The sequence below is a fragment of the Oncorhynchus keta genome, chromosome 10, assembly GCF_023373465.1.
Source record: "Oncorhynchus keta strain PuntledgeMale-10-30-2019 chromosome 10, Oket_V2, whole genome shotgun sequence".
In the NCBI taxonomy this organism is placed as follows: domain Eukaryota; kingdom Metazoa; phylum Chordata; class Actinopteri; order Salmoniformes; family Salmonidae; genus Oncorhynchus; species Oncorhynchus keta.
In genome coordinates, this window is record NC_068430.1 from 57,908,501 (window position 1) to 57,931,207 (window position 22,707).

At 41.3% G+C, this 22,707-nt stretch overlaps 1 protein-coding gene across 2 annotated transcripts in view; it reads left to right on the forward strand.

Annotated features, from left to right (window-relative positions):
• Positions 1-14,127: 14,127 nt before the first annotated feature.
• LOC118389035 (ubiquitin-associated protein 2-like) overlaps positions 14,128-22,707 on the forward strand; it is a 47,365-nt gene continuing 38,785 nt past the window's right edge. For both annotated transcript variants that reach the window (XM_035778729.2, XM_035778730.2), the window contains exons 1-2: positions 14,128-14,254; positions 19,851-19,988. In XM_035778729.2, the coding sequence (XP_035634622.1) occupies positions 19,893-19,988 (96 nt within the window). In that variant the 5' untranslated portion in view covers positions 14,128-14,254; positions 19,851-19,892. The remainder of the gene's footprint in view (positions 14,255-19,850; positions 19,989-22,707) is intronic.

Here is a 22,707-nt window from a genome sequence, read left to right on the forward strand (position 1 = left end):
GGTGTAGACTAACAGTGAAATGTTAAATTACAGGCCCTTCCCAACAATTAAGAGAAATAATAACACAAGTAATAAATGCATGAGTAACGATGACTTTGCTATATACACGGGGTACCAGTACCGAGTTTGTGTGCAAAGTAATTGAGGTACACTGAACAAAAACGTTTCGGGGAGTCATACTGAGACCATGGTCTTATTTACAGATGAGCCTTAAATTACAGGAAGTACACACGTTAAATACAAAATGCGAGCAGAAAGAAAAACTTGGTCATAATAAATAAACATCAGTGAAGGTCCTCAAATCAGCTTTGTGAATTGTCCCAGACTTGCAGTGGTTCCCAAACTTTTTATAGTCCCGTACCCCTTCAAACATTTAGCCTCCAGCTGCGTACCCCCTCTAGCACCAGGGTCAGCGCACTCTCAAATGTTGTTTTTTGCCATCATTGTAAGCCTGCCACACACACTATACGATACATGTATTAAACATAATGAGTGTGAGTTTTTGTCACAACCCGGCTCGTAGGAAGTGACAAAGAGCTCTTATAGGACCAGGGCACAAATAATAATATGAATAATTTTGCTCTTTATTTAGCCATCTTACATGCAAAACCTTATTTGTTCATCAACAATTGTGAATAACTGCAATGTTGGGTTGTATTGGAGTCTTAAATCATTTAAATAATTTTCCACACATTCTGTGCTTGTATTTAGTTTTCATGCTAGTGAGGGCCGAGAATCCACTCTCACATAGGTACGTGGTTGCCAAGGGCATCAGTGTCTTCACAGCGCTAATTTCCAAGGCAAGAAACTCTTTGAGCGCATCCCTATCCAGAAATCTGGCAGTGGCTTCTGATTTAAATTCAATTTTCACAGAACTGCTTGTTGTAATTTCGATGAGGATCTCTTGTTCAGATATTGTAAGTGGACTGGAGGCAGGGCATGAAGGGGATAACGAATTCAGTTTGTGTCGTCCGTTTCGGGAAAGTAGCTGTGTAATTGCGCACCCAGCTCACTCAGGTACTTTGCTATATCACATTTGACATTGTCCGTAAACTTGAGACATTTGCATACAAAAAAATCATACAATGATGGAAAGACCTGTGTGTTGTCCTTGTTAATACAGACAGGAAAGAGCTCCAACTTCTTAATCATAGCCTCAATTTTGTCCTGCACATTGAATATACTTGTGGAGAGTCCCTGTAATCCTAGATTCAGATCATTCAGGCGAGAATAAACATCACCCATACAGGCCAGTCGTGTGAGAAACTCGTCATCATGCAAGCAGTCAGACAAGTGAAAATTATGGTCAGTAAAGAAAACTTTAAGCCCGTCTCTCAATTTTAAAAAGTACGTGTCAATACTTTGACCCTTGATAACCAGAGCACTTGTTGTAAAAGCATAACATCGTTGCTGCCCATAATGCAGAAAATACACAAGAGTTCATGGGCCTTGCTTAAGTATCCAAAAATGTCTTTCAAGCTGTCAGGCATTCCCTAGGCAGCAAGAGCCTCTTGGTGGATGCTGCAGTGTACCCACGTGGTGTCGGGAGCAACTGCTTGCACACCTGTTATCACTCCACTATGTCTCCCTGTCATGGCTTTCGCGCCATCAGTACAGACACCAATACATCTTGACCACCCAAGTCCATTTGATGTCACAAAGCTGTCCAGTACTTTAAAAATAACCTCTCATGTTGTCCTGGTTTCCAGTGCTTTGCAGAAGAGGATGTCTACCTTAATTGACCCCCCATAAACGTACCAATACCAAGAGCTGTGCCAGGCCCGCCACATCTGTTGACTCATCCAGCTGTAACGCATATAATTCACTGGCTTGTATGCGAAGCAGTAATTGTTTCAAAACATCTCCTACCATGTCACTGATGTGTTGTGAAACAGTGTTGTTTGATGAAGACATTGTCTATAGTTTTTGGGGACTTTTCCCCCAGCGTTGTCCAAGCCATATCCGCAGGAGCAGGAAGAATTAAGTCCTCCACAATAGTATGGGGTTTGCCTGTCCTTGCGACTCGGTAGCTCACCAAATAAGATGCTTCTAGGCCTTATTATTAATGGTATCTATTGCTTTTATACAGTTGAAGTCTGAAGTTTACATACACCTTACCCAAATACATGTAAACTGGTATGATGGTAGCCATCTGACAGAGCTGGTGTAACTGAGTCAGGTTTTGTTGGCTTCCTTGCTCGCACACACTTTCAGTTCTGCCCACAAACTTTCTATAGGATTGAGGTCAGGGATTTGTGATGGCCACTCCAATACCTTGACTTTGTTGTCCTTCAGCCATTTTGGCACAACTTTGGAAGTATGCTTGGGATCATTGTCAATTTAAAAGACAATTTTGCGAAGTGCACCAGTCCCTCTTGCAGCAAAGCACCCCCACAACATGATGCTGCCACCCCTGTGCTTCATGGTTGGGATTGTGTTCTTTGGCTTACAAGTATCCCCCTTTGACCTCCAAACATAACGATGGTCATTATGGCCAAACAGTTCTATTTTTGTTTCATCAGACCAGAGGACATTTCTCCAAAAAGTAAGATCTTTGTCCCCATGTGCAGTTGCAAACTGTAGTCTGACGGTTTTGGAGCAGTGGCTTCCTCCTTGCTGAGCGGCCTTTCAGGTTATGTCGGTATAGGACTCATTTTACTGTGGATAGCAATACTTTTGTATCTGTTTCCTCCAGCATCTTCACAGGGTCTTTTCCTGTTGTTCTGGGATTGATTGGCATTTTTCACACCAAAGTACATTAATCTCCATGAGACAGAATGCGTCTCCTTTCTGAGCGGTTGCGTGGTCCCATGATGTTTATACTTGCGTACTATTGTTTGTACAGATGAACGTGGTATCTTCAGGCGTTTGGAAATTGCTCCCAAGGATGAACCAGACTTGTGGAGGTCTACAATTTTTTTGTAGCAATTTTTCTTGGCAGATTTCTTTAGATTTTCCCATGATGTCAGGTAATGAGGCACTGAGTTTTAAGGTAGGCCTTGAAATACTTCCACAGGTACACCTCCAATTGACTCAAATGATGTCAATTAGCCAATCAGAAGCTTCTAAAGCCATGTCATCATTTTCTGGAATTTTCAAAGCTGTTTAAAGGCACAGTCAACTTAGTGTATATAAACCTCTGACCCACTGGAATTGTGATACAGTGGATTTTAAGTGAAATAATCTGTATGTAAACAACTTTGTGTCATGCACAAAGTAGATGTCCTAAGCGATTTGCCAAAACTATAGTTTGTTAACAAGAAATTTGTGGAGTGTTTAAAAAGGTTTTAATGACTCCAACCTAAGTGTATGTAAACTTCCGACTTCAACAGCATGCTTAAATCATCAGACTTATTTTTATGAGCTCTAGAGAACAGCATATACTGTATTTAGATTTACCTGTATTCATTACTAATTTCAGGTCAATAAAAGTTTTTCTGTAATATAATGAATGCAGACTAGTTCAGTTAGAGCCTGGTCGACGGTTGGGGCAATAGCATACACAACAGTGTCATCGCCATACAAGTGCAGGTTACAATTTTTTACAGATTAGTCGATATTGTTCATGTAAACAGTAAAAAGTACAGGACCCAGAATTGACTTCTGTGGAACACATTTTGTAATATCCAGGAAACCTGATTTAACACCATCAGTAGATATACATTGAGTACCATACGGTATGTCAAGTCATTTTTAAACCAGCCTCTGATTATCAGTGAGTGATCAACAGTATTGAAAGCCTTTGACAGGTCAATGAAGAGGGCAGCACAATGTTGCCTTTTATCCACATAATTTATAACTAGGGATGCAGCAGAGATAGTGCGATGACCTGGTCTAAAAACCCGACTGATGTACATTAAGAATACATTTCAATGATAAGAAAGTTCTTAGCTGAGAATTAATCAAAGATTCTAATATTTTAGCTAGGCAAGAAAGTTTAGAAATAGGACGATAATTATTTAGTTCACAAGGGTCACCACCTTTGTGAAGGGGGAGTGCATTGGACGCCTTTCAAACCTTGGGGATAGTACTAGATATACTGTAATCGTCAGGTAAAAAATATGATTTATAAAATTCAGCAATCTGGGGCAGAGAGCTGCAGCAAATTGGATCAAGCATATATCAGCTGCAGTTGATTTTCTTTTTACATCAATCTTAAGCAAGGCATCTAGCACATCACAGATAGTAAATTGTTAAAATGAAAACAAAGATTGACTAGAGGTTGACGGGTTAACCGCCGAGTCAGCTAGAGGCTGGCAGAGGGAAGAGTAGTCAATTGACACTGTTTCTCTCAAATTAAAAACCTGCCAAGATAAAATGATGATTAAAAGCGCAACTTATCCCATTCTTCCCAGTTATGATGCCAGAGTCAGACAGAACTTGCTTAGGCAGGAAAGGAGAGGAATCTGTACGCTTCAGTGCATTTACTGTTTTCCACCAGCAGAGTCAGCTATAGAGGTTCAAAAGTATCTTGATATACAGTACCAGTAAAAAGTTTGGACACATTTACTGATTGCAGGGTTTTTCTTTATCTTTACTATTTTCTACATTGTAGAATAATAGTGAAGACATCAAAACTATGAAACAACAGCTTTGAACACTCTTGGCATTCTCTCAACCAGCTTGAGGAGGTAGTAACCTGGAATGCATTTCAATTAACAGGTGTACTTTGTGAAAAGTTCATTGTGGAATTTCTTTCCTTCTTAATCCGATTGAGCCAATCAGTTGTGTTTTGACAAGGTAGGGTGGTATACAGAAGATAGCCCTATTTGGTAAAAGACCAAGTCCACGTTATGGCATGAACAGCTCAAATAAGCATAGAGAAATGACAGTCCATCATTACTTTAAGACAAGAAGGACAGTCAATGCAGAAAATTTCAAGAACTTTTGAAGTTTCTTCAAGTCTAGTCACCAAAACCATCAAGCGCTATGTTGAAATTGGATCTCATGAGGATCGCCACAGGAAAGGAAGACCCAGAGTTAATTAGAGTTAACTGCAGCTCAGATTGGAGCCCAAATAAATGTTTCATAGAGTTCAAGTAACAGACACATCTCAACATCAACTGTTCAGAGGAGACTGCGTGAAGCAGGCCTTCGTGGTCAAATTGCTGCAACGAAACTACTACTAAAGGACACCAATAAAAATAGACTTGCTTGGGCCAAGATACATGAGCAATGGACATTAGACATGTGGAAGTTTGTCCTTTGTTCTGTTGAGTCCAAATTTGAGATTTCTGGTTCCAACCGCTGTGTCTTTGTGAGATGCAGAGTAGGTGAACCAATTATCTCTGCATGTGTGGTTCCCACCGTGAAGCATGTAGGAAAAGGTGTGGGGGTGCTTTACTGGTGACACTGTCAGTGATTTATTTAGAATTCAAGGCACAATTAACCAGCACAGCTACCACAGCATTTTGCAGTGATACGCCATCCCATCTGGTTTGCGCTTAGTGTGACTATCATTTGTTTTTCAACAGGACAATGATCCAACACACCTCCAGGCTGTCTAAGGCCTATTTGACCAAGAAGAACAGTGATGGAGTGCTGCATTAGATGACCTGGCTTCAACCCAATTGAGATGGTTTGTGATGAGTTGGACCGCAGAGTGAAGAAAAAAGCAGCCAACAAGTGATTAGCATATGTGAGAACTCCTTCAAGACTGTTGGAAAAGCATTCCAGGTGAAGCTGGTTGAGAGAATGCCAAGAGTGTGCAAAGCTTTAATCAAGGCAAAGGGTGGATACTGAAGAATCTCAAATATATTTGTTTAACAATTGTTTGGTCACTACATGATTCCATATGTGTTATTTCATAGTTTTGATGTCTTCACTATTATTCTACAATGTAGAAAACAGTAAATATAAAGAAAAACCCTTGAATGAGTTGGTGAGTCCAAACTTGTGACTGGTACTTTTTGACTTGTACTATATCTCCAGTATTTACTGAACAAAATGATATACACAACATGCAACAATTGAAAATATTTTACTGATTTACAGTTCATATAAGGAAATCAATCCATTGAAATATATTCATTTGGCCCAAATCTATGGATTTCACATGACTGGGCAGGGGTGCAGCCACGAGTGGACCCTGGAGGACATATCCCACCCACTTGTGAGCTAGCCAATCAGAATGAATTCCTCCCCTCCCACCTCAGACGATCCCGCAGGTGAAGGAGCCGTATGTGGAGATCCTGGGCTGGTGTGGTTACACCTGCTCTGTGGTTGTGAGGCTGGTTGGATGTACTGCCAAATTCTCTAAAAAGACGTTTGAGGCAGCATATGGTAGAGAAATTAACATTCAGTTCAAAGCCCCTGTGGACATTCCTGCAGTCAGCATGCCAATTTCACACTCCCTCAAAACTTGAGACATCTTTGGAGTGGCCTTTTATTATCCCCAACACAAGGTGCACTTGTGTAATGATCCTGCTGTTTAATCATCTTCATTATATGCCACCCCTGTCAGGTGGATGTATTATCTTGGCAAAGGTGAAATGCTCACTAACAGGGATGTAAACAAATGTGTGCACTAAATGTGAGAGAAATTAGCTTTTTGTGTATATGAAAAATTTCTGGGATTTTTTATTTCAGATCATGAAACATGTTGTATTTATGTTTTTGTTCAGTGTAGATACAATGCCTTCAGAAAGTATTCACACTTCTTTACATTTTCCACATTTTGTTGTGTTATATATAGCCTGAATTGAAAATGGATTAAATTGAGATTTTGTGTCACAGATTCTTTTAGTTTATTAATTTAAAATGAAAAGCTGAAATGTCTTGAGTCAATAAGTATTCAATCCATTTGTTATGGCAAGCCTAAGTAAGTTCGGGAATAAAACATTTGCTTAAGTCACAATAAGTTGCATGGACTGTGTTTAACATGATTTTTGAATGACTACCTCATCTCTGTACCCTACACCCAAATCAAATCAAATTTTATTGGTCACGTACAGATGGTTAGCAGATGTTATTGCGAGTGTAGCGAAATGCTTATAGTGTTGCAAAATGCTTATTTATACACATATAATTATCTGTAAGGCCTCTTGGTCGAGCAGTGAATTTCAAACACAGATTCAACCACAAAGACCAGGGAGGTTTTAAAGAAGGGCCCCTAAAAAAGCAGACCTTGAATATCCCTTTGAGCATGGTGAAGTTTTAAATTACACTTTGGATGGTGTATCAATATGAGGCTGAAAGATACAGGCGCCCTTCCTTACTCGGTTGCCGGAGAGGAAGGTAACCACTCAGGGATTTCACCATGAGGCCAATGGTGACTTTAAAACAGTTACAGAGTTTAATGGCTGTGATAGGAGAAAACTGAGAAAACAACCTTCTAGTTACTCCACAATACTGACCTAATTAATTGTGAAAATAAGGAAGTATGTTCAGAATAAATATATTCCTGTTTGCAAAAAGGCACTAAAGTAAAACTGCAAACTATGTTCTGAATACATATCTAACACAACACATCACTGAGTACCACTCTTCCTGTTTTCAATCATGGTGGTGACTGTGTCATGTTATGGGTATGTTTGTCATCGGCAAGGACTAGGTTTTTTTATAACAAAAAAAAATAATCGGAAGAGAACTAAGCACAGGCAAAATCCTAGAGGAAAAGCTGGTTCAGTCTGCTTTTCAACAGACACTGGGAGACAAATTCACCTTTCAGCAGGACAATAACCTAAAACACCAGGCAAAATATACACTGGAGTTGCTAACCAAGATGACATTGAATTATAATTTTGTCTTGAAAATCTATGGCAAAACTTGAAAATGGCTGTCTAGCAATGATCAACAATGAACTTGACAGAGTTTGAATAATTGTATAAAGAATAATGTGCAAATATTGAACAATTCAGGTGTGGATAGCTCTTAGAGGCTTATCCAGGAAGACTCACAGCTGTAATCGCTGCCGAAGGTGATTCTATCATGTGTTGACTCAGGGGTGTGAATACTTATGTAAATTAGATTTTCAATACATTTGCAAAAATTTTGAAAAACATGTTTTCACATTACTATCATGGAATATTGTGTGAGATGGGTCAGAAAAAAATCTATTTAATACATTTTGAATTCAGGCTCTAACACAACAAAATGTGGAATAAGTCAAGGGGTATACTTTCTGAAGGCACTATATGTACATGTAAAGTGACTAGGCAAGAGGATAGATAATAAACAGTAGAGTATGTGATGAGTCAAAAGAGTTAGTGCAAAAAAGTTGAGATGCAAATAGTTAAATAGTTAACCAATAGTTTACCCGGACTAACTATTTAGCAGTCATAGGGCTTGGGGGTGAAAGCTGTTCAGGGTCCTGTTGGTTCCAGACTTGGTGCATTGGTACAGCTTGCCATGGGGTAGCAGAGAAAACAGTCTATGACTTGGGAGGCTGGAGTCTTTGACCATTTTTATGGCCTTCCTCTGACACAGCCTAATATAGATGTCCTGGAATGGCAGGGAGCTCGGCCCCAGTGATATACAGTGCCTTCTGAAAGAATTCATCTATATTTCCATTTCTTTAGGTTCCAACCTTACTCTAAAATTGATTAAATTGTTTTTTTTCTTCCTCATCAAGCTACACACAATACCCCATTATGACAAAGTAAAAAACAGGTTTTTTGAAATGTTTGCAAATGTATATACATTTCAAAAAATGAAATATGCATAAGTATTCAGACACTTTACTCAGTACTTTGTTGAAGCACCTTTGACAGCAATTACAGCGTCAAATCTTCTTGGGTATGACACTATAAGCTGGCACACCTGTATTTGGGAAGTTTCTCCCATTTTTCTCTGCAGATTCTCTCAAGCTCTGTCAGGTTGGATGCAGAGTTTTACTGTACAGCTATTTTCAGATCTCTCCAGAGATGTTTGATCGAGGTCAAGTCTGGGCTCTGGCTTGGCCACTCAACGACATTCAGAGACTTGTCCCGAAGCCACTCCTGCGTTGTCTTGCCTGTGTGCTTAGGGTCGTTGTCCTGTTGGAAGGTGAACCTTTGCCTGAGTCTGAGGTCCTGAGTGCTCTGGAGCAGGTTTTCATCAAGGATCTCTCTGTACTAGACTCTGTTCATCTTTCTCTCGAGTTGATTCTTGGTTTCATCAGGTCTGAGAGCCTTTAGGTGCCTTTTGGCAAACTCCAAGCGGGCTGTCATGTGCCTTTTACTGAGGAGTGGGGTGCAGCTGTATAATTTTTGGAGGATCTGAGGGCCCATGTCAAATCTTTTCAGCCTCCTGAGGGGGAAGAGGTGTTGTTGTGCCCTTTTCACAACAGTATTGATGTGTGTGGACTATTGATGTGTGTGGACCATAATCATTCCTTAGGGATGTGGACACCGAGGCTCTCGCCCCGCTCTACTACAGCTACGTCGATGTGGAGGGGGCCGTGCCCCACCCTTCCTTTCCTGTAGTCCACGATCAGCTCCTTTGTCTTGCTGACGTTGAGGGAGAGGTTGTTCTGCTAGGCTGTCTCATCATTGTCGGTGTTCAGGCCAACCACCGCTGTGTCGTCAGCAAACTTAATGATGGTGTTTGAGTCGTGCGTGGCTAAGCAGAAGGGGCCCCCATGTTGAGGTTCAGCATGGCGGATGTGTTGTTGCCTACCCTCTCAACTTGAGGTCGGACCGTCCAGGATCCAGTTGTAGAGGGAGATGTTCAGTACCAGGGTCCTGAGCTTAGTGATGACCTTGGAGGGCACTGTAGTGTTGAATGCTGAGCTATTAGTCAATAAACAGCATTCTCACATAGGTGTTTCTATTTTCCAGGTGGGAGAGGGCAGTGTGGAGTGCAGACAGGTTACCTTGGTGTTCTTGGGCACAGGGACTAAGGTGATCTGCTTGAAACATGTAGGTATTACAGACTGCGTCAGGTAGAGGTTGAAAATGTTGGTAAAGATACTTCACAGTTGTCCGGAACAGCTGGTGTTCTCATTCATGGGTTAGTATTGCTTGCCTCGAAACGAGCATAAAATGAATTTATGCTGTCTGGTAGGCTTGTGTAACTGGGCAGCTTGCGGCTTGGTTTCCCTTTGAAAGCCATGATAATTTGCAATCCGACGAGCGCCACAGTCGGAGTAGTAGCATTCAATGTTAGTCCTGTATTGGAATTGTGACTCTTTGATGGCTCGGTTCTGGTTGGGATATTGTGACGACCCTCCCACTCGGTCTGCCAAATTCTTTCTCTCTGCTCTTGTTTCCCTTAATAGGATGTCGGTGGGCGGAGCTGGGAGAGTTGTCAGCGAAATGGGACACACCTGGGCTTGGGTGTGTCCTGGGGATAAACACACCTTTCCCCCATACATCAAGGAGACTCTCTCCATGCAGATACACTGTTGTTTTTGGTTGCGCACCAGCTGTTGTTAACAAAGAGACACACACCTCCCCCATTAACCTTACCCAAATCTGCCATTTGGTATTGACAATGCATAGAAAAACCATCTAGAAGTAAATATTATCCATGTTCTTGTTCAGCCACGACTCTGAGAAAAATAGAATATTAGTCAAGAACGAAGCTCTTCCAGTTTGTTCTCTAGTGATTGTACGTTCGCCAATAGAACGGAGGGTAGAGGGTGTTTAATTACTCGCCAACGTAGTCTTGTCAGGCAGCCCTCTTGTTTGCCTCTCATGCGCCGTCTCTTCCTCTTTCAAGTCCCGGGATTAGGGCCTGGTCTGGAATAAGCAGTACATCCACAGCTGCCGACTCGCTGAAGTAGAAATCTTCATCCAAATTGAGGTTAGTGATCGCTGTTCGGATGTCCGAAAGCTGTTTCCTGTCATAGGAAATGATGGCGGAAATATTATTTACAAGAAAAGTTAAAGGTCAGCATAAAAATACACACAAAATAGCATAATTGGCCAGGAGCCCGTAAAACGGTTGCTGTCTACTGCAGCTCCATCTTCATACCAAAATGGCTGCTGTGGCTACTGCTAGCTAGCATGAGGATGAAAATGGGAGTTTTCATAGAAAACTGGTAGTAGTTCAATCTTCTTGATGTATAAGTGTGGATAAAGGTACAATTTGGAGTACAATGGCATATCCCATCACTGCATTGAGGTATGTTTTCCGATCTATATCTTGCGTTAGCTCCAAGATGTCTTTGATGTAACCTACCCATTCATAGAAGCCAACTGCTTAAGCGCCTATTGACTGTAGTATCTTCTTTAAGGGGGTGCTCTTTCGTTAAGAGTCCTGACACTCTGTCTCAACGTTAACACGCATCGCTTGCACTACTGTTTTGGAGACATAAGGAGCATATCTTTCATATTAGCGAGGAAAAATGTACTTCAATAAAAATATACACTTGCTGTAGCATTTGTAGCACAATGGGTCCTGTATCCACACAAAAATGTTTAGAAAAGACATACGACAATGGAATGTAAGAGGAAGAATTTAATAGCATTCTCCAAGATATACATGCTCAGACTACAACAAAAAGAAGTCTTGAGGAACCTCTTAAATGGCTAAAGTGTCTGTGCAATCTTGCTAACTGGCTACTGCAACAGTGCATGTTTTGGGCTTTTTGGCCCATTAATGGAAAAGGTGAGCACATGTTGTATAGAGGAATGTACATCAGACATGATTTATGACAACATTTCTATATGCCATGAAATTAAACATATTTCAAATCAAATCAAATTGTATTTGTCACATGCACCGAATACAACACATTACAAGCCCTTAAATAACAATGTTTTAAGAAAAATACCACAAAAAAAAATAAAAAATAAAAGTAACAAATAATTAAAGAGCCGCAGTAAAAGAGAAGTATCTTAAAGTAGACAGGAAATCAGATCCATATTACTGCACAAACTTTCCATCTACACGTCACTACCGGATGATTGCATTTACAATCAAAGGTGATTTTGTGCAATTACTAATCAGCTTCAACCTGGAGAACAACACGGTCCTTGGAGTGTCTGCTGCTGCCATTCATGGTGACATGACAAAGGACACTGCACAGAGTAAGATCCAACAATACATCTGTATCGATCTATCTATCGATCACATCTACTTGTTTTGTCTATTCTTTGGGCAGGAATTCCTGATGGTCCGGTGCAGCTGATCTTTATCTCTCCTGAAAGCCTGTTCATCGACCAGTGGTGGTCCTGGCTGAGGACCATCAAGGACATGATTTGCCTCCTGGCCGTGGACAAGGTGCACTGCATGACATTTAGAGTAAAAAAATAAAATAAACATATTGATGTCATTTGTCTCTTGCAAGCACACCATGCAACTCAAGTACATGCAGTAACTGTAAACACTTAACACATTCTTTGACACCCTAATTCCCACCCCTGCAGAGAACTATACCTAAGCATGTGACATCTTTCAATAACATACCATTCTTTATTACTATTAATGCAATGGGTTTCACCAAAGTAACACTGGTTTCAGATAACCGGTAATACTGTATGTACGCACACAAACATAAAAAGGAGAGCCCAACAGCTAAATCATACATCACACTTAAAAACAACATTGGAGAGATGTAATTGTTAAACAATTTAACTGCATCACAGGGGCGAATCCTTAAGGGAGACATATTTGAAGGTGCCTGCCGTCAGGGTCATCTTAATAGCTTGTTGCCCAATTCTGATGCTCACTGTCACAGCCACAGAGGCAATGGTGGATGACATGATAGAAAAGATGAATCTCCCCGTGTAGTCTGTAGTCTGTAGTCTGTAGTCTGTAGTCTGGCTGGATTGTCTCGGTTCTTTCCAACAGGTAATAATCTATGCGTTTACAATTTCCATGAAGAAATGCAATGGCAATATAAGGAATGCAGTTGTTTAATTGAATGATCATCTCTACAAAGTGTTCCTACACATAGCCAAAGTCCAGTTTGTAACATGCTCCTTCGAATGTGTGTTTTTATTCGATATTATTACATTTGGTGGCCTTTTACATTTTACTGACATGTACAGGAGTGGCAGATGGCCATATACGCTTCCTCTCACATGGCACCGTTTTACTGTGTAGGAGTGCGAGGCACTCAGGACAAATGAATGTCCCATGGGTAGGGGACACATTTGGAAAAACTAGTTTAGCAGTCCAGGGACTGGCTACTGAACCAAGACTGCACCTTTTAAAAAGCCTATGTTTCTTCTCAAATTCTCTGCTTCGGTTGCAGCAATTGTTTGAGGAAGACTTTGAAGAACACAAAAATACGTATACAACAAGAAATGAAAACACGTGTAAATAAATAGAAATGAGAAAATATGTTATGAGAAAAACTAAAAATATACTATAATAAATGACGATATCAGTTTGAGTTTGGTCTAGGATGCTATAGGGATGCTAGGATACTCTAATATGCACTAGAATTGAGTAGGGACAGGTGCTGCATTTTCTTTCACCTTTTGTACAGAGTGGTGCAACGTGATGATGTCATTGGAGAAGTTTGCTTCACAAATATCTGGAGGCACCAGGTAGGCACACACGTACAGCCATGTGGATCTGTGCAAAATTGCACAGTAAGTGTAGATTTTGTATTTGAAAGATTATTTCTCGCTGATATTAAAGATAAAGAGCATGAGTGACCAAGAAAAATGAATTGGTACAGTTTAAGGCCAAGTGGCAAACAATAACGCAGGCGCTAGGGATAGGGGTATGAGCATGCAGATCTGGGCAGATGAGATGTTATTTTTTGTGTGTCTGTAAGTTGTTGTTCGTATGTATACGTTTGTATCTGGAGTGAAACCTTTTTTTAAGATAAGGGGCATATCAGCATATGTTTTGAAAACCCGTTTGAAATGGATGATTATTGACGTTTCTGAAAATAAAAACACAGTGTCGGAATTGTAGTTCACATGAAGCCAATAGTGGGTGAATGTAAGGGCTGAAAACCCTACAAACAGAGAAGGGTTTTCAAGAGATAAATCTTACCATGATTGCGTTCAAACCCCATTGCAGCTCAGTGTAAACAAGCATAATGATAGGATCTGTATCTTCTGGTAAGTCCTACAGTACATTATGAAGTTCAATTAATTGCACAGACAGGGTTTCTGTCACGAGCTACATAAGCTAATAAGTGTTACTGACCAATTATTCCAAGTGTACATAGGTGGCCCTGGCTATAAAAAAATATTTAAAAATTGTATTAAAGACTGTCGAATCGATCGCTTGTTGTGAATGTCAATGACCCCAAGAGGACGAAACACGCGCGTCTGCGCAGTTGTCTCTCACGACCACAGAGGAGAGCGACTACAGCAACGCCGTATATCACGTGACCTTGTGCTGGCTGAGTGAATCGTGTTAGCAGGTAATAAAAAGCAAATCTCGTTCAGGCGCTCAATGTTTTTCTTTATACTTGAGCCAATTTGAACCCTTGCATAGTCTTGTCCCTCTTGAAGTGTAATGTCACCGATGCATTTACCTGTTTACACCAGCTTTTCAGTCTTTATTTCGTTATTTTCTTTTGGCTTTTTCCCGACAAATAATGTCGGGGGTTGGATTGTGTGCTGTGTGGCCATTTTCGTTAGAATTGATAAAGCTTTGTGGTTAGCTAGCATGTTATGATACCCGAAGAACGGCTGTTTATGATTGACCCTTGGGAAGAACCCCCGTTAGTAACGTTAAACATTCAACGTGTGAGCAGGAATGTCAGCCCGTCGTGTTTTGGTATCTTATCTGCCGTAGATTGCCTAAACTGCATCGCTAACTAGCTAACGTTAGCTAGATACTTCGCTAGCTAGGACAAAGGGGTCCCACTGTCGGTCACTTTTGTGTATTATTTGTAATTTACAGTAGGACTAAAATCCACGCCAGTGGTATATTTGAAACGCGCGCCGTTACATTTCAGTTAAAAACATTATCAAAAGTGTCAAGACAATTAAACAGTTAAGTGATTGTAAATGTCATATAAAGGCATGCGTTATTTATCATTAATTATAACTTAGCTAAATATTATGGCAAGCTATCCATAACACTTTAGTCTATTGTTTGCACACATTTGACGGATTCTATACCAGTGTTATATAAACATTTATGCATGTTTACTATTCGAGTGTGTTTGTCATATATTGTGTAGATGAAAAAGGTTTTATGAGTAACCAGCTAGAGGATGATGCCAATCTCTGTAGCTGCGGTAACTTGTATTATTGGACAACAGCAGGGAAATCTCTGTCGAGTTGACACAATATCTCATTACATTGTATTGCATGGGAATGCGCTCAAATGAGATTTGTAAACAAAAAAAAAATATAGGCCCTGGCTGTCTTTTCGGTAGTGTATTGCCTTCGCAAAGTCAACCTAATGTTGATGCTGCTGTCATCTCAGCAACAGATCAATAATCGAGCCCGTGTTTATTGTTGCATTACTGGAAGTTGCCAATGGCAGCTATGGTCACTTCGCCACTGACCTGCAGCTGCATTGTCCTCAGATATGAACCAGGCAGAGTAATGTGTGATCTTCTCAGTTTATATATTGTAGTTTTGGACGTGTGCATACAGTGCATTCAAAGTATTCAGACCCCTTGACTTTTTCCACATTTTGGTACATTTTGGTACCTTATCTTTTTCCACATTTTGGTACCTTATCCAAAATTGATTTAAATACTTTTTTTCCCTCATCAATTTACACACACTACCCCATAATGATTTTTTGCAAATGTGTGTATATATATGTATTTACATAAGTATTCAGACCCTTTGCTATGAGACTTGAAATTGAGCACATGCACATCCTGTTTCCATTGATCTACAACTTGATTGGAGTAAGCCTGTGGTAAATTCAATTGATTGGACATGATTTGGAAAGGCACACACCTCTCTATATAAGGTCCCACAGTTGACAGTGCATGTCAGAGCAAAAACCAAGCCATGAGGTCGAAGGAATTGTCTGTATAGCTCTGAGACAGGATTGTTTCAAGGCTCAGATCTGGGGAAGGGCATCAAAATATTTCTGCGACATTGATTGTCCCCAAGAACACAGTGGCCTCCATCATTCTTCAATTGAAGAAGTTTGGAACCACCAAGACTCTTCCTAGAGCTGGCCGCTTGACCAAACTGAACAATTGGGGGAGAAGGGCCTTGGTCAGAGAGGTGACCAACAACCCGATGGTCACTCTGACAGATCTCCAGAGTTTCTCTGTGGCGATGGGAGAACTTTCCAGAAGGACAACCATCTCTGCAGCACTCCACCAATCAAGCCTTTATGGTAGAGTGGCCAGACAGAAGCCACTCCTCAGTAAAAGGCATATGTCTGCCCACATGGAGTTTGCCAAAAGGTCACCTAAAGGACTCTCAAACCGTGAGAAACAAGATTCTCTGGTCTGACGAAACCAAGATTGAACTCTTTGGCCTGAATGCCTAGCGTCACGTCTGGAGAAACCAGGCACTGCTCATAACCTAGCCAATACCATCCCTATGGTGAAGCATGGTGGTGACAGCATCATGCCGTGGGGATGTTTTTCGGGGACTGGGAGACTAGTCAGGTTTGAGGGAAAGATGAACGGCGCAAAGTACAAAGAGATCCTCTATGAAAACCTACTTCAGAGTGCTCAGGACCTCGGATTGGGGCGAGGGTTCACCTTACAACAGAACAACGACCCTAAGCACACAGCCAAGAAAACCTAGGAGTTGCTTCGTGGCAAGTCTCTGAATGTCCTTGATTGGCCCAGCCAGAGCCCAGACTTGAACCCGATCGATCGAACATCTCTGGAGAGACCTGAAAATAGCTGTGCAGCAATGCTCCCCATCCAACCTGACAGAGCTTGAGAGGCTCAGCAGAGAAGAATGGGAGAAACTTTCCAAATACAGGTGTGTAAACACTGGTCCAACTAATCGGAAGCCACATTTCAAGATTGTTTTGATCACGCAGACTGAAATATGTTCCAGTCAGCCTCAGAGAACAACATTGACCTACACGCTGACTCACTGAGTGCATTTATAAAGAAGTGCGTTGGAGATGTTGTACCCACTGTGACTATTAACACCTACCATAACCAGAAACTGGATGGCGGAATTCGCGCAAAACTGAAAGTGTGACCCACCACATTTAACCATGGAAAGAGGTTGGGAATATGTCTGAATATAAACCGTGTAGTTATTCCCTCCTCAAGGGAATCAAACAAGCAAAATGCCAGTACTGGGCTAAGGTGGAGTCGCAATTCAACGGTGCAGACACGAGACGTATGTGGCAGGGTCTACAGGAAATCACAGACTACAAAAAGAAATCCAGCCACGTCGCGGACACTGACGTCACGGTTCCAGACAAACTAAACACCTTCTTTGCCCGCTTTGAGGATAATACAGTGCCACCGTCGTGGCCCGCTAATAAGGTCTGTGCCCCTCTCCTTCTTCGTGGCTTATGTGAGTAAAACATTCAAACATGTTAACCGTCGCAAGGCTGCTGTCTCAGACGGCATCCATAGCCGTGTCCTCAAAGCATGTGCAGACCAGCTGGCGGGTGTGTTTACGGACATATTCAATCGCTCCCTATCCCAGTCTGTTGTCCCCACATGCTTCAAGATGGCTACCATTGTTCCTGTATCCAAGAAGGCAAAAACAACTGAACTAAATGACTACTGCCCCGTAGCCCTCACATCCGTCATCATGAAGTGCTTTGAGAAGACTAGTCAAGGATCATATCACCTCCACCTTACCGGCCACCCGAGACCCACTTCAATTTTCATACCGCCCAACAGGTATACCGCCCTATCCCATCTGGACAAAATTAATTCCTATGTAAGAATGCTGTTCATTGACTACAGCTCAGCATTCAACACCATAGTAACCTCCAAGCTCATCAAGCTGGAGGCCCTGGGTCTCAACCCCACCCTGTGCAATTGAGTCCTTGACTTTCTGACGGGTCGCCCCCCCCAGGTGGTGAAGGTAGGAAACAACGTCTCCACTTTGCTGACCCTCAACACAGGGGCCCTACAAGGGTGCGTGCTCAGCCCCCTCCTGTACTCCCTGTTCACCCACGACTGCGAGGCCATGCTTGCCTCCAAGTCAATCATCGAGTTTGCAGGTGACACGACAGTAGTGAGCTTGATTACCAACAACGACGAGGGCACTTGGAGTGTGGTGTCAGGAAAAGGAGATGATCGTGGACTTCAGGAAACAGCATAGGGAGCACCCCCCCTATCCACATCGATGGGACAGCGGTGGAGAAGGTGGAAAGTTTTAAGTTCCTCGGCGTACACATCACAGACAAACTGACATGGTCCACTCACACAGACAGTGTGCTGAAGAAGGCGCAACAGCGCCTCTTCAACCTATTCAATAAAAAACACCTCAGGAGGCTGAAGAAATTCACCCAAATCCCCGACAAACTATTAGAGATGCACAATTGAGAGTATCCTGTCAGGCTGTATCACCGCCTGGTATGGCATCTGCACCGCCCTCAATCACAAGGCTCTCCAGAGGGTGGTGCAGTTTACACAATGCATTACCGGGGGCAATCTACCTGCCTTCCATGACACCTACAGCACCCGATGTCACAGGAGGCCAAAAAGATCTTCAAGGACATCAACCACCCGAGCCACTGCCTGTTCACACCGCTACCATCCAGAAGGCGAGGTCAATACAGGTGCATCAAAGCTAGGACTGAGAGACTGAAAAACAGCTTCTATCTCAAGGCCATCAGACTGCTAAACAGCCATCACTAACTCAGAGAGGCTGCTGCCGACGTGGAACCCCAATCACTGGCCACTTTAATAAATGGATCACTAGTCACTTTATACAATACACTCTAAGTAATGCCACTTTAATAATGTTTACATATCTTACATTACTCATATCACATGTATTTTATACCATCTATTGCACCTTGCTTTTGCTGTTCGGCCATCGCTCATCCATATACTTACATGTACATATTCTCATTCACCCCTTTAGATTTGTGTGTATTAGGTAGTTGTTGGGGAATTGTTGGATTACTTGTTAGATATTATTGTACTGTCGGAACTAGAAGCACAAGCATTTCGCTACACTTACATTAACATCTGCTAACCATGTGTATATGACAAATAAAATTTGATTTGATTTAGCATCATACCCAAAACTAATTGAGGCTGAAATCGCTGCCAAAGGTGCTTCAACAAAGTACTGAGTAAAGGATCTGAATACTTATGTAAATGTTCTATTATATATATATATCATTTTTTAATTACTATTATATATATATATATTTTATACATTTGAAGAAAAAATCACCATGTTTTTGCTTTGTCATTATGGGGAATTGTGTGTAGATTGATGAGGGGGGAAAATGATTTAATCCATTTTAAAATAAGGTTGTAACGTAACAAAATGTGGAAAAAGTGAAGGGGTTTGAGTACTTTACGAATGCACTAGAGCTAGCCCATTAATGGAATAAAGGAGCCTAATGTTATTCATTATAGTCAAGGACCCAACACGTTCTGTTTAAAGACTTGTCTCTAAGCCAAAACAGTCAAATACTAAATACAAATCTAGCTAAATGTGAATTGATTCTCAATTATGGTAAGGTTCTAGAAACATAGATAAATCCCTCTACTTTCATATCACGTCAAAATAATTTCACCAATGCAAAATACACATTTACTATACACTGTTTCAACAGTTGCAACCGACACTCAGGATTGCACAATCCCTCCAACCGTGTTGATGTGGGGACGTGGTTGATACAGGCTACACATGAGTATATACACACACACACACACACACACCAGGGAATGCATTTCAGCTCAGAAGAAACTACAAAGGGAATCGGGACTATTTGAACAACCCAGGCCTAACGTATAACAACAGACCTATTTGTCTTATCTTATACCTGCCTGCAGTGAATAGGGCAAATACCGTAAGTGACGTTATTCATTTTGATCCACCCCCCACACACCAACCCCCCCTCCCCCCTCCCTCTCTGTCTTCCAGATTTTTCTATTTTGTACATACATTGTTTTGTATATACTGTATATGATGACATCGTTGGGCGGCGACAAAGCCCGGGGCACTCGGGACAAAGCGCTGCCTGCTGCCACACACGCAACTCAACCACAGAAACAGCTCCAGGTGAGTGACACACACGCAACCAGTATTTTCCACTAGCGCCGGTTGTCGGCTATACAAATGATTTGCAGACTCATATTCAGCCGTGTACATTTTCCACTTAACTAGGCTACTTTTCAATTGGCTTCTTAAAAATAAGTCTGCAGAGGCCTCCCCTGCTAGATCAAATCATATGTTATATGTCACACAGGCTATATACAGGGGGTCGAGGTAATTGAGGTACAATGTACATGTAGGTAGAGTTAGAGTGACTGTGACTGAATATGCATCTTCTAGCAATCTATTAATAGGATAGGCGCCTGTCAGTCACGAAGTGAGCGATGACAGGGAAACACTGCCTCTCGGCATCTGGGTGTGTGCGCTGTGGTTGCAATCATATTTATTTACACTGAGGGAGAGGGCGTGAATTTACAGGTCCCATATAATGTGGTGACAATGAGTCAATCCACTTAGACTATTGTTTTTCTGGCACATTCATTTATTGTCTTTCGCGTGCAGGGTCCAACATTAACAACGCTGGCCAGTAAAAACGTTGGGCCAGTGGATCTCGTTAGTCACTGCTTGCAGGACCAGTAACATTTCAGCACAGTTTTGCATTCCGGTTCAATATTTACCTGCTCTGTCGCAGTCTTTCATTGAAGACTACACACACGAATGTCATGCTACACTGAAAAAAATATATAAACGCAACATGTAAAGTGGTCCCATGTTTCATAAGATCCCAGAAATTTTCCATACGCACAAAAGCTTATTTCTCTAATTTTGTGCTCAAATGTGTTTACATCGCTGTTAGTGACCATTACTCCTTTGCCAAGATTATCCATCCACCTGACTAACCCTACCAACAGCTCTACACCCCTGCAGCAACTTGCCCAAGACCCCCCCCACACTTCTCCAAACCCCCCACACTTCTCCTTCACCCAAATCCAGAAGGCTGATGTTCTGAAAGAGCTGCAAAATCTTGATCCCTACAAATCAGCTGGGCTAGACAATCTGGACCCTCTCTTTCTAAAATTATCCGCCAAAAATGTTGCAACCCCTATTACTAGCCTCTTCAACCTCTCTTTCGTATCGTCTGAGATCCCCAAAGATTGGAAAGCTGCCGTGGTCATCCCCCTCTTCAAAGGGGGAGACACTCTAGACCCAAACTGTTATAGACCTATATCCATCCTGCCCTGCCTTTCTAAAATCTTTGAAAGCCAAGTTAACAAACAGATCACCGACCATCATCTGCACATTTATTACTCCAGTGTTAATGCTAAATGGTAATTATTTTGCCTCTATGGCCTATCAATGGCCTTTACCTCCCTACTCTTCTACATTTGCACACACGGTACATAGATTTTTAAAGTGTGTTATTGACTATACATTTGGTTATGTGTAACTGTGCTGTTGTTTTTGTCACACTGCTTTGCTTTATCTTGGCCAGGTTGCAGTTGAAAATGAGAACTTGTTCTCAATTGGCCTACCTGGTTAAATAAAGGTGAAAAAAAGGTGTGACATATCAAGAAGCTGATTAAACAGCATGATCATTACACAGGTACACCTTGTGTTGGGGACTTTAAAAGGCTACTCTAAAATGTGCAGTTTTGTCACCCAACACAATGCCACAGATGTCTCAAGTTGAGGGAGCATGCAATTGGCATGCTAGCTGCAGGAATGTCCACCGGAACTGTTGCCAGAGAATTGAATGATCATTCTTTTACCATAAGCCGCCTCCAACTAAGTTTTAGAGAATTTGGCGGTGCGTCCAACTGGCAGTGGTGTAAAGTACTTAAGTAAAAATACTTTAAAGTACTACTTAAGTCGTTTTTTCGTGGTATTTGTACATTATTTTACTATTTATATTTAACTACATTCCCAAAGAATACGATTGACTTTTTACTCTATACATTTTCCCTGACACCCAAAAGTACACGATTCATTTCAATGCTTAGCAGGTCAGGAAAATGGTCCAATTCACGCACTTATCAAGAGACCATATCTGGTCATCCCTACTGCCTCTGATCTGGCGGATTAATTAAACACACATACTTAATTTAAGAATTTGTGTTTGAATGTGCCCCTGGCTATCTGTAAATGAAACATTTAAATAAAATGATGCCGTCTAGTTTGCTTAATATAAGCTATTTGAAATTATTTATACTTTTACTTTTGATACTTAGGTATATTTTAAACCAAATACTTTTAGACTTTTACTCAAGTAGTATTTTACTGGGTGACTTTTCATTTTCTATTAAGGTTTCTTTACTTTTACTCAAGTATGACAATTTGATACTTTTTCCACCACTGCCAACCAGCCTCACAACTGCACACTACATGTAACCACGCCAGCCCAGGACCTCCAAATCCGGTATTTTCTATATGAAGTCTATCAGGACTTGCCAGACGTTATAGTGAGTTACTCGTCAGTAACCTACCGAATTGCATCGGTACGAGAACTGTTCATTTAGCTACCTAATTTGCATACTGATAGACGTTTTTGTGATTTTTCTGCAGATAAATTGTGAAAACATTTGATGAAGATGGTGAATCCTAGACTAGTGGAGAGAGAGCATCAGTTTGGATTGAAGTTTTTAAAAGCTAATGGTACTTAGTTGTGGCCAAATATATTGGCACCCTGGCACTTTTCTTAAATCATTCCCTATTTTTTCTGAAACAAGTTAAAATTGAAAAACACTTTTGGTCTCCACACCTTGTTATTGGAGTTAAAACATTGCAC